Source organism: Narcine bancroftii, chromosome 12 (assembly GCF_036971445.1).
Source record: "Narcine bancroftii isolate sNarBan1 chromosome 12, sNarBan1.hap1, whole genome shotgun sequence".
NCBI lineage: Eukaryota > Metazoa > Chordata > Chondrichthyes > Torpediniformes > Narcinidae > Narcine > Narcine bancroftii.
In genome coordinates this window covers 31,627,426-31,643,554 of record NC_091480.1, presented here as the reverse complement: position 1 = coordinate 31,643,554, position 16,129 = coordinate 31,627,426, and the positions used below count along the sequence as shown (strand labels likewise).

The 16,129-nt window shown below is 44.6% G+C and overlaps 1 protein-coding gene and 1 long non-coding RNA gene across 3 annotated transcripts in view; one reads left to right on the top strand and one right to left on the bottom strand.

Annotated features, from left to right (window-relative positions):
• The window catches only part of LOC138747119 (katanin-interacting protein), a 103,157-nt gene extending 93,276 nt beyond the window's left edge, over positions 1–9,881 (bottom strand). The window contains exons 1-2 of one of the 2 annotated variants that reach the window (XM_069906062.1): positions 9,827–9,881; positions 6,479–6,587 (exon numbers count right to left, since the gene is read on the bottom strand). In XM_069906062.1, the coding sequence (XP_069762163.1) occupies positions 6,479–6,503 (25 nt within the window). In that variant the 5' untranslated portion in view covers positions 6,504–6,587; positions 9,827–9,881. The remainder of the gene's footprint in view (positions 1–6,478; positions 6,588–9,826) is intronic. The other variant, XM_069906063.1, reaches the window with a different exon arrangement.
• Positions 9,882–10,786: 905 nt separating this feature from the next.
• LOC138747302 (uncharacterized) lies at positions 10,787–14,933 on the top strand. Its single transcript, XR_011347421.1, has 3 exons — positions 10,787–10,892; positions 12,559–12,788; positions 14,785–14,933. It is a non-coding gene; the product is annotated as an uncharacterized lncRNA (long non-coding RNA).
• The last annotated feature ends 1,196 nt before the right edge of the window (positions 14,934–16,129 follow it).

Genomic DNA, 16,129 nt, shown 5'->3' with positions numbered 1-16,129 from the left:
CTTCACCAAGAAGAATACAGCAGTTCAAAGAGGTGGTTTGTTCCAACAAAGTCATCAGTAATATTGGGTAGATTAAAAAAAATTCAGACACTGCAAGCAAGGCTCACATCTTATATAAAAAAATTAAACTGAACAAAAGAAAATATTTTTTTTTCCCCATAGATGCTACCTAACCTTTTGGATATCAAGGACATCTGGGTTTTTTTATACATATACAACCAGAATAAACAATGTTTCTCCAGACCATGGTGGACACACAAAATACACAGCACATGTATTCATCAATCAATCTCACAGACTGTGGGAAGAAGCCGTTTCCCAGCCTGGCAGTCCTGATTTTGATGCTCGTATACCCTTTCTCATGGTAGTAGGTCAAAGATACTGTGTGCTAGATATTGAGGTCCTCAATATTCTGTCACAAGAAATGTACTTGAGCAGCAAAGGCTCATGGGCTGAAAGGTCCTGTAATTGTGCCATATCTCTGAATTAAAATTTTTAAATATTTAACCAATGCTCACGGTGAATGTCGTCAATAAAAGAAAGGTATTTCGGCTATTCTGATGATCCTCTGCATTGACTTCCAGCCTGATGCTTTTCAGCTACCATACCAGACAATGATGTCGATGGACAAGACACTCAAATGTCTTCCAATAAAATGTTGTCAACATGGGGGTTAGTGGCATTACCCTTTTCAACCTTCTTAGGTGTTGTTGCGTCTGACTAATGAGGCGTTGAGAGTCTAGGTTAGGTTCCTCTATTATATGCACACCAGGGAACTTCGTGCTCTCTACAACAGAGCCATTGAGTGGTCAACTTCCATCCTCTTGAAGTCCACAATCGTTTCCTTGGACTTGTCCATGATGAGACTCAGTTTATTGTACTTGTACCATTTTACAAGCCTCTCAACTTCCTCTCTGTATGACGACTGATCACTGTTGCCAACTATTGCTGCATCATCTGCAAATTTGATCGCTCTGTTTGAACTGAATCTGGCAGTGCAGTCATGAGTCAACTCCAGGTTTCATTAAATAGCAGATTGATTGTCAGAAAAAAGTGCAAGTAATGGAAGAGAGTACATGTAGTACATCTTTTGTAATTGATTAAAATTATTCCACACTGACAGCACAGCAAATCTGCAGACAGAGCCAACATATTTAATTAATAAAGCAGAGACATGAGATGGTTTCCAATACAGGTACACAATCCTTTATCCGGACATCTAAAATCCGGAAAGCTCCAAAATCTGGCAAGTGGGGACAGGCAGTTGGGGGAGGCAGCCGAGGGACCGGCAGTCGGGGGAGGCAGCCGGACGACTGGAAGGGGGTGGGAGTGGTTACGGGTGGGCTTTCCAAAATCCGAAATTCGGAACACACCGTCCCCCAAGGGATCTGGATAAAGGATTGGGTACCTGTATAAACTTATGAAGGTCTTTTTTGAACATGATTGTACATCAAAGTAAGATGAAAATGCACAGAATTAGCATGAAAATTTGTTGTGCAGAGGAGGCGTAAAGGATGGGCAGCAGTTGCATCCCCCCCAGGAAAATATTCTGAAAACTAAACTTCAACACTGATTTGCATGGAAGAGCAGTGAATTGTAAATCCAGGATTGCAGATTATTAACTGTGCAACATGTTGCAATTGAACATTGATTAAGTGACTAAAGAAAATTATAGTACCTAAAGTAAAGCGATAGGGTGAAGTCATCCACTTGACAGCTATGACAGATAAAGCAGAATACTTTATCAAACGGGAGAAGCTAAGACCAGTGAAGAGCAAAGAACCTTGAAACTCAAGTCCACAGATCAGCCATTCTCTCCACGACAGGGCCATGTATTGAGGCAATTAAAATCCAGTTGTGGAAGCTATAAAAGAAGTTGTACTTAAACTTCATAAAGCTTGTTCATATCAAATTGCCTTCCCATTCATTGAAGGGGACTTCAACCAACCAATCTGTAGAAGTCTCTGACAAGCTATCACTAACATATTACGTGCACAACCAGAGAAGCTAACATACTGGAAACTGAGGTGTTGAAACAGAGGTGGGGAAACAGAGGTGGGGAAACAGAGGGGTGGAAACAGAGGGGTGGAAACAGAGGGGTGGAAACAGAGGGGTGGAAACAGAGGGGTGGAAACAGAGGGGTGGAAACAGAGGGGTGGAAACAGAGGAGGGGTAACAGAGGTGGGGAAACAGATGGGTGGAAACAGACAGGTGGAAACAGAGGGGGAGAAACCAAGGTGGAGAAACAGAGGGCTGGATACAGAGGGGTAGAAATAGATTAAGAACACATACTAACCCTTTCCACGCCCACACTTTGGCAACTCCGATCACTTAGCTGTATAACTACTCCAGGTGCACAAGCAAAGGCTTACGACTACAGCACCAATCGGGAAGACAGTGGAACTATGGTTGAGGGAGGCAGAGGGGCGCCTGCAGAACTGCTTTGAATCTGTGGACTGGACCATAGTCAAGGACTCATCTTTAAACTTGAATGTCACTGACTACCTCAGGACTTGCGTGGGTGAATCAAAGGATTTGCAACCTGCTGTTTGGGCAAGATCAATGAAGTTTAAGACAGGATCTAGATCTCTACCGGAAGTCCAGGTATGACCTATAGAACGCTATCTTAGCAGCAGAGGCAATTCGGACGGTAGCTAGAAACAGTCACATACTTGCCAGCTATGGCAGGCCTTGCAGGCTATTACATCCTACAAGGTGAAGCCTAACATCATAAATGACTGTGATGCTTCACTACCCAAACACCTTTTACACTGACTTTGAAAAGAAGAATTCATTGCAACAGATTTCAGATTCATTGTCAGAGTACATACATGACATCACATACAACCCTGAGATTCTTTCTCCTGCAGGCTAGGCAGAATTACTACTTATTGGTAGTGCAAAAGAAAACTGCACAATGTGTCCATAAACAAATAAAGAAATGTAAACTGGTAACAAAATATAAACAAACTGACTGAGAAATACAAAGAGAATTTTAAAAAAATCAATAAAGTGTACAAGTAAGAGACCCTAAATGAGCCCCTGATTGAGTATGTGTTGAGGAATCTGATGAAGGAGCGGTAGCAGCTGTTCCTGAACCCGGTGGTCTTGTGGTTCCTATACCTCTTTCCAGATGGCAGCAGTGCGAACAGAACATGTGCTGGGTGGTGTCAATCTTGATGATTGCTGATGCTCTCTGACAGCAACATTCCCTGTGATGTTCTGGGTCGTGTCCACTACATTTTGCAGGGCTTTACTAGACCATGATGCCGCTGGTCAGCACACTTTCCACCACACCACTGTAGAAATTTTCTAGGGTTTCTGATGTCATACCAACCTCCACAAACTCCTGAGGAAGTAGAGGCACTGATGTGCTTGCTTCATGATGCCATTTGTGTTTTGTGTTCAGGAAAGATCCTCTGAGACTCCCAAGAACTCAAGTTGGCTCTGATCCCCCGACGATCACTGGATCGTATACCTCTTGCTTTCCCTTCTTGAAGTCAACAATCAGCTCCTTGGTTTTAGTGACATTAAGTGCAGTTATTGTTGGTGCACCATTTGGCCAAATGTTCAATCTCCCTCCTGTAGGCTGACTAATTGCCTTTTTTTTTAAATACAACCCACTACTGTGGTATCCTCTGCAACTGTATTGTTGTACTGAGCCACAGAGTCGTAGGTGAAAAGTAAGTAGAGCAGAAGGCTAATAAGAACACAGCCCCGTGATTTTCCAGTACTGATGGAGATTTTTTTTAACCAATCCTCACTGATAGTGGTCTGGAGGTGAGGAAATCCAGGATCCAATTACATAGAGGGATGTTGAGTCCTAAGTCTTGATGCTTGCTAATCAGTTTTGAGGGGATATTGATGTTAAATACTGAACTGTAGTTGATTTTTTAAAAAAGCATCCTTATGTATGCATCTTTGCTGTTCAGGAGTTCCAGGGCCTTGTGTAGAGCCAGTGAGAAGGAATCCACAGACCTGTTGGTACGACAGGCAAACTGAAACAGATCCATGTCCATGCTCAGTCAGGAGCTGATGTGCTTCAACATCAGCCTTTTAAAACACTTCATCACTGTTGATCTAAGTGCTACTGGTCAACAATATTCCCTCTAATTTTTAGTAGTCAGTGTGCGTAAAAATATTATGCAATTTTTTTTGTGCAAATGTAAACTTGAAATTGTATCAAGATAATTTTATTATCATGGCTAATAAAACTGTACTGGCGTGTTTTAATATAATCTTCTATGATTGCATTCTACAAAGTAACCTATTAATTATATATAACTACATTATTTTAGGTAACTAATCTTTTGTGCATACATTAATTTCCTTTGTGTGCTGGCTGCAAAATGCGCGTGCATGTGTAGGGAATTTTTAACAAAGAGAATCCCTGTAGAAGCTGGCGATCCTGTAATACCTGTCTCTGAGGACAACATAGGAACCTCTTTCTATAGGGTGAAACCTCGCAAGGCATCAGGCTCTCTCCTACCTGGAAGGATACTGAAAATCTGTGCCAATTAACTAGCTGGATTGTTCATTGAGAATTTCAATCTCTCATTGCTGCAGTTGACGGTTCCCACCTGCTTCAAAATCAAACCAGTGTCCAAGAATTGCACAGTGAACTGCCTTAATGACTATTTCCCAGTACTCACATCTACCATGATGAAATGCTTTGAGAGGTTGGTCATGGTCAGAATTAACATGTACCCAAGAAAAGATCTGGATCCAATGCAATTTGACTACCACCGTAATCGCTCCACAGCAGATGCAATCTCACTGGCTCTCCACTCAGCCCTGGATCACCTGAAGAACAGCAACAGGTATATCAGGCTACTTTTTTTAGACATACAGCATGGTATCAGGCCCTTTCGGCCGATGACCCTGTGCCACCCAATTACCCTACAACCTTTGAAAGGTGAGAGGAAACCCGAGTCCCCAGGGAAAACCCATGCAGACACGGGGAGAACACAAAAGCTTCTTATAGACAGCGCGGGATTCGAACCTCACTAACCGCTACACTAATTCGGCCATTCAATGACTCCAGCTCAGCTTTCAGCACCATCATATCCTCAGTACTGGTCAGCAAGCTTCAATAATTGGGCCTCTGCACCCTCCTCTGCAACTGAATCCTTGACTTCCTCATCAGAAGACCAAGTCAGTAGAAATCGGAAACAATGCTCCTCACTGACAATCAACACAGGCACACCTCAAGGATGTAAGCTAACTGCTCTACTTGCTCTACACTCATGACCATATGGTGAGGCATAATTCAAATGCCATCTACAAATTCGTCGATGACACCACAGTCAACAGCAGAATAACAAACGGTAACAAAGAAGCGTACGGGAGTGATATAGATCAGTTAGTTGAGTAGTGCCACAACAACAAAATTGCACAAGGTTAGCAAAACTAAGAAAACTGTTTGTGGACTTCAGGAAAACCTGACTTCATTAAGGGGTCAGCAGTGGAAAGAGTAAAGAACTTCAAATTCCTGGGTGTCAACATCTCTGAAGATCTATCCTGTGGCCTTCATGTTGATGCAATGATGAAGAAGGCTCGCCAGCAACTGTGCTTCATTACAAGTTTGAGGAGATTTGGTATTTCACCAAAGATTCTTGGCATATTTCTACAGGTGTACCATGGAGAGCATTCTTACTGGTTGCATCACTGTCTGACATGAAGATGACAGGAACTACAGAGAGTTGTGAATTCAGCCAGCGCCATCATGGGCATTACTCCATTCCATTAAAAACATCTACAAGAGATGGTGTCTCAAGAAAGCAGCCTCCATACATACATCGTATAATACAATCATCTGCTTCTTTCCATTAAGAGCTTTTTTCAGAGATCAATTAGGACCAACCATGATATTACCAGAGTGCAGTGAAATGGAGATTATGATTCCAATGGGGAGCATAATAAAGTTGACATCTGCAATGTATTCCTTACTTCAGTCGAGCACTCCTGAGCAGGAGTTATATACATCAAAACAAAGATGGGAATCACACTTGAAATATTAGTATTGATGATAAGAACTGTTTTGATTTATGTCAGGATTGCATGACCACCAATGCAACAAATGTAAGATACAGATTGGTGCAATATAATTTTTTGCATCAGTTATATCGTACCCTGCAGAAATTACATGAATTTTAATATTTTAGATGCAGTGAAGAAACAGGAAGCTTTTTTGATTCCACCTGGTCGTGCTCTAAAGTGAAAAACTTTTGGGAAAATTTAAGATTTTTATTAGATCAAATTATTGGCAAACAATTACCACAAAGTCCAAAATTGTTTCTCCTAGGAAATACTGTGGACATAAAATCTAAAATGAAACTGTCAATTAGAATTTCTTAAAATTGCATTGGCAGTGGCCAGGAAATGTATTGCAGTTACTTGGAAATCTAATTTCCCTCTAGACATAGACTGATGTAATGTGGAAATGCATAGTCATATTCTCCTGGAGAAAATTACTTACATGTTTTTGCAGGTATGGCAGCCATACTTGCAGAATGCAGGGTTGAATATTTCAGGACACTTATTCTATTTCCGAGTTTTACATCCTGGTTCTTTCCCCTATTAGAGATCTGGGTAAGAAAGGAATTAGATCCTATGAACTGGATACCAGGTCCCAGCAGTTCCTTCTTTTCTTTCTTGCTTTTCTGTTTTCATATTTCTTTTGGTTTTTTTTCCCTCAACCTCGGGGTTTTGTTGGGAGTGGGGGTGGGAGAATGGGACTGTTTGAAGATATGGACAATTTGTACCATTGACCTTTTTTTTGTTTCATCTTAATTTACATATTTAAGTTATGGTTGTTTCTTGATGCACGCTGTCCACAAAATGAAAATAAAGTTATAATAAAAAAAACAGCCTCCTTCTCAAAGACCCGCACCACCCAGGCCATGCCCTGAACACCCAAAGGTACAAAAATAGCTTCTTTCCCTCTGCCATCAGATTTCTGATTGGAAAATGAACCAGATACTTCCTCACTTTTTCTCTTTTTTAAAATATGTTTACATGTAATTTGTAGCAATTACTGGACCTGTGATACTGCTGCAAAGCAACAAATTTCATGACACATGCCCATGACAATAAATTCTGGTTCTGAAAATGGAACTTCTGTCTTCAGTTCTGAGTAGGAGTCTCATCAATACAACATTGGCCAATGACAAAATGCAGATTCACCCCAATGATACCATGGTTATTATTGAATTAAGATAGACTTAGCTTATATTCTTCTGTAAGCAACCTGATCAAACGCTATTTTAAACAAAAATATTACCATTACCCAGTTTATAATTTTACAGATATGGGTTCAGAAGAAATTATGATTACCTAGACAGCAGCAAAACATAATATGCTGGAGAATTCAGCAGGTCAAACAGTCTCAGTGGAAGAAAAAGAATAGTCGACAATTCAAGCTGAAACCTGATCTCATTACACTTTTTCTCCCATTGATACTACTTAACCCACTGGGTACCTGCTGCAGATTGTTTAGCTTCAGATTACAGCATGAGTAAATTTTAGGTTATATGTATTTTATTTTATTCAGATGTATAGCACGGAATCAGATCCTTTCAGCTCACAAGCCCGTACCACCTAATTAACCTACAAACCCCCTTCGATTTGGGAGGGAGGAAACCAGAGCATCAGGAGGAAACACATTGAGGCACTTTCAGGTGGCCAAAATCCCCCAATGTAAAGCCCTATATTATGCCCATATGCGGCTGTCGGAAGGCCACTTGAAAGCGCAGGAAGCAAACTTTGTAACCCTCCTCCGGGAGGGATAATCGCCGGAGCACTGAGTCCCCCCCACCTCCCGGCACCTGAATGCAGCCACCAGAAAGCAGCTGCTAAGGGGATGATAATCACCTGGCGAGCGCCTGACAGGCCCCCTCCTAGCTGCCCCTGGCGTGGGACATCAGGGCAGGGGCAGCCGGCGCAGTCTGTTAGCTCTGGGGCAGCCGACACGGGTCGTCCCCATACTGATTCCACTTCCCCGCTCTCTCCCCACAGCCCTGTATCAGTCCCCACACTGTAGGGCAGCCGGCACGGGCTGTCAGCGTGGGGACATCTCGCGCGGGATGTTCCCATGCTGACAGCCCGCACGGCTGTCCCAGCCCTGAAAGCCAACCATCCCAACCCTGACAGCCCAAAGGGACAGGAGCTGGAGTGTGCCCCGAGGCACCTCCCATGAAGTGTCCCTTTGATGACCAGCACTGTGCTTTCAGCGCTGGCCACCTGAACGACCATTCCACAAGTCTGAATCCGCTTCTGCAGGCGCATTCTTGGTGGAGAATACACCTGAAGAAGCCTACAGAAACATGGGGAGAACTGCAAACTCCTTACAGACAGTGTCTGGTCGCTGACGCTGTAGTTTTGAATACCCAAAACATTAGAAACTGCTTGCATCATACTGGTAAATCCCAACAAATACAGCTATAATGAGACAAGAAAACTTCCTTTTTGGGCAAAGACAGAACGCTGGGAAACCAAATAATCAACTTTTGAGTGAATAGGAAAAAGCGATTTTTGATTTGCAAATCAGTGGACATAGGTCATTATCATTAAAATGGTAATTTCTCTCTAAAATAGTTGTAATGTCCGTCAAATTCTGACACTTCAGAATAACCTTTTAATCGCACGCTGTACAAATCGCATCCCTGAGAGTGGTTAAAAGACCTAAGGAACAATTAGCATTGCATCCCCACCCCCGCACCTGAAGTAACAGGTTTATCCCAAGGGATCAGTTACTGTCTGCAAATGCCTGCTACTCTGAAGCCACGGATATAAGCCAGGAGCTGGGGAACCTGGAGCCACGGGGATCAGCCAGGAGCTGGGGGACCTGGAGCCACGGGGATCAGCCAGGAGCTGGGGGACCTGGAGCCACGGGGATCAGACAGGAGCTGAGGGACCTGAAACCACGGGGATCAGCCAGGAGCTGGGGAACCTGGAGCCACGGGGATCAGCCAGGAGCTGGGAGACCTGGAGCCACGGGGATCAGCCAGGAGCTGGGAGACCTGGAGCCACTAGGATCAGCCAGGAGCTGGGGGACCTGGAGCCACGGGGATCAACCAGGAGCTGGGGGACCTGGAGCCACGGGGATCAGCCAGGAGCTGGGGGACCTGGAGCCACGGGGATCAGCCAGGAGCTGGGGAACCTGGAGCCACGGGGATCAGCCAGGAGCTGGGGGACCTTGAGCCACGGGGATCAGCCAGGAGCTGGGGGACCTTGAGCCACGGGGATCAGCCAGGAGCTGGGGGACCTGGAGCCACGGGGATCAGCCAGGAGCTGGGGGACCTGGAGCCACGGGGATCAGCCAGGAGCTGGGGGACCTGGAGCCACGGGGATCAGCCAGGAGCTGGGGGACCTGGAGCCACGGGGATCAGCCAGGAGCTGGGGAACCTGGAGAACCTGGAGCCACGGGGATTAGCCAGGAGCTGGGGGACCTGGAGCCAAGGGGATCAGCCAGGAGCTGGGGGACCTGGAGCCACGGGGATCAGCCAGGAGCCGGGGAACCTGGAGCCACGGGTATCAGCCAGGAGCTGGGGAACCTGGAGCCACGGGGATCAGCCAGGAGCTCGGGGACCTGGAGCCACGGGGATCAGCCAGGAGCTGGAGAACCTGGAGCAACGACTATGCGGAGTCCTTCCCGAGTGGACCGAGGCCGTTGCAAACGGAACTGGACCAATTTTGGGAAGGAGCCTGTTGCATGGACTGGGGGTGATGGTCGGGACAGACACGGGGCTACAGCAGAAAGGGAGGGGAGGGAAGACCCCCCACCCCGGCGCCGCCACCGCCGCCACCGCCGCCGCCGCCTACTCACGCCGCATGCCTCCGCTTCCCAAATCTTCCGACTCCCTCCGCGAACTTCCGGCGACTCCGCAGGTTGCGCCGGTAACCGTGGGGGAGGGGCAACGCCCAACCACAGCGCACTTCCGGCCACTGCCAACCAATCGTGGGCGGTCGTTTCTCTGCCAGGCGAAGGGGGCGGGGCTGGCAGGAGGTGCTCTCGTCCGCGGCTCGTCACCCAGGCTCCGGCCTGAGCGCAACCGGATCAAGGACCACGGAGCCAGGGCTGGAGGACCTTGGGCGCCCGCTCAGGCTGGGGCTGGTACACCCAACCTGTGCCCCAAGATCCAGGGGCCGGCGATATCGTCCCCCTGGTTGCAGCTCGAGGGTCCTCAGCTCAGAGCCACCCACCGCTCCAAGATCAGCAACTCAAGGACCATCTTTGCCTCTACTAGGGTGGCCATCCCAAAGGAGGACATGGTTTGTTTTTTGCAATTCCATTTAAATTAAAAAAACATCAAATGCAAACTCACTGTATATCTATGGTATCCTATGACCATGTCCTTCTCCACAGAACACAGTGACTGCAACACCCTGGTAGCCCTTCTAGGACCCAGGTGTAATTAGTGGGGCAAAGGTGCCTCCAGCCCCCTTTAAGCTGAGGGGGGATAGCCCCAGTAAATCGCCAACCCATCACACAAGCTGGTCTCCCCCATCCCCTCTCACCAGCTGACAGTCTCCCTCCCACTGCCATCCGCGCTTCCCCCACCCCGTGGCAGCTGACCCCTCTGACTCGCGGCAGCTGACCCCCCTCCTCTCCACCGCGGCTGCGACCCCCCCTTCTCCCGCTGATCGTGGCACCCCTCCCTCCCTACAACATCAACATCTTCCCCCCCCCCCCACCACCATGGCAGCGACCTCACTCCCCCGATTGTGACCTCTGTCTCCCCCCCCCCACCTTGCAGCAGCGACCTCTCAGCCCGATCACCGCAGACACTTCAGCCGGGGTTTCCCTGTGATGCCAGCGTGTAAGCACTGACGTTACAGCAGTAATCAGGTTGGCCATTTTGCTGTTCAAGCCACCACTCGACTCATCCTGGGTAAGTTTAACTGGGTACCCTGACTTCCTTCAAGAAGTTGACTTTGGATGACACTGACCCTTTCAAGCTGCCTTGAGAGTAGCAAATTGCCCTGGTAATCCCATTTCACACAGCAGTTTGAAGACACCTTGTATGGTCCGTGCCAGACCATACAAAATCCTTAGTAATGTTTTTTGTACTAACGTTAGCATAAATCATAATACCCGAATATCACTGAATGTAATGGCAATTGTAGTGAGAAAAACAACTGGCAAAATTAAAATTACACCTTTAAATTACAATATCATACGCGCAGCAGCAACGAAAACAACAGCGCGTGCTTGTGGCACGTGCAGATGAAACCAAATGATTCGAAGCGTCGTTGTAATTGGGTAATAATGACACCTCTGACCGAAGCGCATTAGGTTCAAAAAGTAAATGAGCAGAGAGTTTTGTAGGTATATTGATACATGTAAGATGGGCTTCAAAATTGTTTTATTTGCTATAACTAATGACAGGGATATTTTTATTTAAATTTTTTTTTGCTGAAACACTACACAAAAATTTTATAGGCAGTCATTTTGGTGTCACCCCTTTCTGATGGTGTCACCCGGTGCAGTCCACACCCACCCCCCCCCCCCCCCAAGTGACACCAGTGCACAGACTTAAGGTTTTCACCTGGTGTTAGTAGACCTAGGCTTGTTGGTCAGAAATCTATAGTCGTTGCAGGTTCCCCAGACTTGGGCTTTGCTTGGCTCTCAGGTTCAGTGGCCATTGATTCCAAACATCTGTATTCATGCCACCTCAGTATCCGTGCTCTGCACTTGACTAACAACCCCCCCCCCCCCCCACTCCAATTAGATCATGGTAGGACGATCTGTTTATTGTTGATGTTTGAGAGATTTCCCTTGGAACCTGTGTCTCCTCTTCAAAACAGTTGCAAATATCATTTACAAAATCATCACCCGAGGCTGCCCCTCCAAATGGTGGCACCACTTGCAATGTTACCTTCTCTTACCGTTACATTGAGGCATCAAGCTTAATTTTTGAAGTTAAAACTCCCAGGTGAAATCTGAAGATAGAGCCTTCTGACAAAGGTTCTACCAACTGTAGCCTCAAGCCCCCTCCTCCCACCCCACCCCCAACCTGCGGTTCATTTTTTAGAATTAGATCTCTGAGGTGGAACTTGAAGGTGACTCCTTCTGATGAAGAGACAAAGGTTCTACCAACTGCCACCCCAAGCCCAAGGATATACCCCAGTACCTCAAGAAACAGGATTAAACAAAGAACACGAAAACCCATTGCAAATTCTTGGAAATTTATAGATTTACACCTAAGTCTAGTATTTAGAAAGATGTTTAATATTTTGAGTATTCCTAAGGAATGCACAACCAAATGTTAGACACCATAGTCTTCATGGAATATGCCAATCTATTGCCCTTGTTGAACTTGTGGAAATAAATATTAACTGTACTTAATCTTAAGCAACCATTCAAAGAATATCTTTTAAATTTATGCTTTAATATTCATCAGAATAAACTAACTTTGTTGTGAATGGCAGAACAACTTGTTTGGTGTAAAGTATATTCTACACTCTCTAATTACTTTGGTTATGCCGTCTTTATTTTTAATTACCCATATATTTCAACGTATAAGTCGAGTCGTGAAACTCTAAAAAACTTTTCAGGCGGGGGGGGTCGACTTATACACCAGATATACTTTTGAGACCTTCACCAAAAAAAATCCAGCTTGACGCACTCCCCGACATCTCCTCACCACTGCATGCTGCCATAACTGCTCCTACGTAGGACACTGAAGTCGCCGTCGCTGCTCCTGCCTGGTAAGCCAAAATTCCTGCTCCCGCCAGGAGCTCCATGTCGCCACTCCAGCTCCGTGGGCCATCACTCCTCCTGCCCGGTAAGCCGAGGTTATTTTTTTATATTACCAAATTTACAACTTTGTTACTTGCAATTGGGGTGTTTTAAAATTTTTTGGGTTATTCCTGGGAGGCCCGGACAGCCCAATAAATGGGGGCTGATTTGTACGCCAGATCTACCATAAAACTCTTAAAGTTAGGTTGAAAAATGGGGGTAGACTTGTACGCCGGTCGACTTACACAGTAAAATATACGGTGCTTTACAAAAACTCAAAAATTAATATCTCATTCAAGGAATTGTATGAATTTTGTCCACCAGAAGGCAAGGAATAGAAAGGACCAAGTATCAGCTCACATCATAATAGCATTTGGACAGACATTTAATTAGGCAAGGCACAGAAGAATATGGTCTTAATGTAGTCAAATAGGCAGTAAGGTTGGTGTGTGCAAGATGTGCAGAAGGGGCTCTTTCTGTACTGACTCTATATGCAGCATCTCAGAGGAAATGCAAGATCTGCTAAAGGTAATACATCACCCAAACAAAGTTTTTTTTAAACTGCTCATAAATCCAATTTTGCCGCTTGTCTTGAAATTTTTGCTGCCCCAAAGACTAATGCCTGTTCTCACAAAATTTTCACAGTTTCACAGCAGATGCCTAAAGCCTAATGTTTGCCACATCAACTACAATTTATGCAGACCACTTAGAAAAATGCAACATGCTCAGTGATTTCACAGCCCATGTTAACACCAAAAAGGTTTATACATACATTTGTGATAGACTTCTGTGGGCACACGATTGTTATCAGAATAAGATGCCTTTAGAATGAAGCATCTTAGATTATTAATGAACATAAATAATTAAAATTACCTTAAGCTGTGCAGAAACTTTTCAGCCCACCATAGATTGCAGATGAATGTAGATCAGATGGTGAAGACTTTACCGCTTATCAAAGAAGACAGCTTTTTATTCATCCATGTGGCATTTGAAAAGCAACTGACAAATTTGATAATTCAAAATTGTGTTTGGCAATCCATTTAATGTCATCAGGGCTTGTTTGATGCTTGGTATTTGTATCTCCTGAGTAAGTGTTTAATGGACAGTGGTTATGTGATGAACAGCTTGCATTTCAGCACATTTGCAGTAGGCGAATTATTTTATTTTCTGTCTGTGAAGGAGGCAGCCAGGCCTTTCTGTAACTGAATGTGATTAATGCAATGCTGAGCAGTTTGAAGCCAAATAATTCCTGTGTGGGGTCTTCAATTAAGTGCTTGTTCAGAAATGTCACAGGAAATCCAATAGCAGTGAAGTCCTAAGAATGCAAACAGAAAGCCGATTAAAGCTTTGTCCAGAAAACTTTAAATGGACAAGCAATTATCATTTTATGGAAAGTGGTCAAGATTTTTACAAAGCAATGCTTGCTTAGAACATTTATTTTCCTTGGTAATGGAAAATTTAAAAAAAAATAAAGAGCAGCATTATCATGCCATCTCTGAAGATGTGCAGGGTGAACATGTTTAAAATCAATAGTTGTCATTCTACTCAATGTGAACATTAGCTGCATCAGGTAAAACAAGCAAACTACAAGCCCCTCAAGACAAGGCCAATTGCCGCAATATCCAGACACTGACAAAGAGAATCTCCTTAGCCTTCCACTTTATTTTCCAGACTCCTTTATCCAGTATTAGTGAGATTATTTTTGTTACATTTCAATGGGTCAACTAAATCCATTGGTTCTCAAGTATACCAAAAACTAATCAGCCAAATTGGATCCAAACCCTCTGATCTGAATTACACAATAGTAGCTACAGGCTCATAAGAACTTACTTTGGATAAATATCACAATTATTAACGACTCACTGACGTAAAAGCACCATTTGACCAAGAATGTTAACAAGGAGTCCAAATATCACCCAAATTATTTGGGATTAGTACCCCTTGAGAGTATCCACACCTCAACTCAAATGTAATCAATAACTGGCATTAAAAATGTGCCAAACAATAACAATTTCTGACACAAGTTTTATGAACTTCTCTAGACCTGAAGTGACTAAACAATAGCTAGAACCAGAATGATCAACATCCTGGGACATGATTGCTGAGAAATGCCACAAGTCTACCTGCATAAATACTATGACTTCTGGAACATTTCAGAGTTGGAAGGAGCATGGGAATGTTGCTCTTCATATTATAGAATAAAAATCAGAGAACATCGGTTGAAGCTGGTGGTACATTGTGTAGAAAGTGATTACTGAGGAGGAAGTATGGGGAATCAATTCCACATGAACATTTATTCATTGCAATGTGATTAGTTGAGGAGGTCACTCATAGAAGCAATTTGTACTTGAACATGGTCCTTCCATTTTTAGTTATTCATGAATTAGCTGAACGATAGTAATGGAGAGGCAGCGTCCACCACTGAGTGGCGCTGCTGTGCTCCTATTCGGAGGACAATCAAGGTCAAAGACTCACCCCAAGCCATTATGGTGACCCTTATGATTGGCCCACCTAAATCACCAGGTGCTGCAGTCCAGGCAGCCCGCCCAGACTCAGCCCTGACCTTCACCCAATTGGCCCAAGTGAATCACCTCAGTTCACCCCTGCTGGGCCCCTGCACTTGGCTTTGAGCTATTGGTCACAGCAACCAACAGGGCCCACACTGACACCCAGCTTTGCCCCCAGAACTATAAAGGACCATGTGCCCCTTTGTTCTGCCTCTTTGGACTCCTTGTGGCATGTAAGTATCAACTTCTGCGGTGGGTTGGGATGAATCTTGAGGCTAGGTAGCAGAGCTGTGTCCGTACCGGTCAAGGGGTGGGGGCATGTAATATCACCTTGATCTGATTGTTGAATGTGTAACTTCCCCAGTTTCTGTCAGTTTCCCCCTCGTCACCCGAAAGTTTATATTTACCCCCTGCATATTGTGTATGTGCAGAGGTTTGCTTGACATATCGACCCTGTTGTCTCAATTCCATCCTTGAAATAAACGTGTGCTTTGTACCTACACTTTGGTCTGGTTCTTATCGTATGGGACCCACACGAACCCGAACGACAAACGATCAAGCAACTATATATAGTTGTTATCCTGTTATCCAGAATTCAAGCAACCGGCAACATAAAGCAAATGACAAAAATAAATATTTCAATTAAATGCTGCACTTCATGGTTTTTTTTAATGCTTGAAGTAGACTTAAAATATGACAGGAAATCACAAAAATAGGTTATATATAAAACATGGTACGTGTTAGGAAAATTTGAAGATGATTTTTGTGATCAACAGCCAAAAATCCATAAAATAGACCCAAAAGTTTCAGGAAGAAAAATTTTTGTTGTCCAGTGTATTTGGTGAAATAGTCGCCCAATCCCACTCCCAAAGCCAAGACT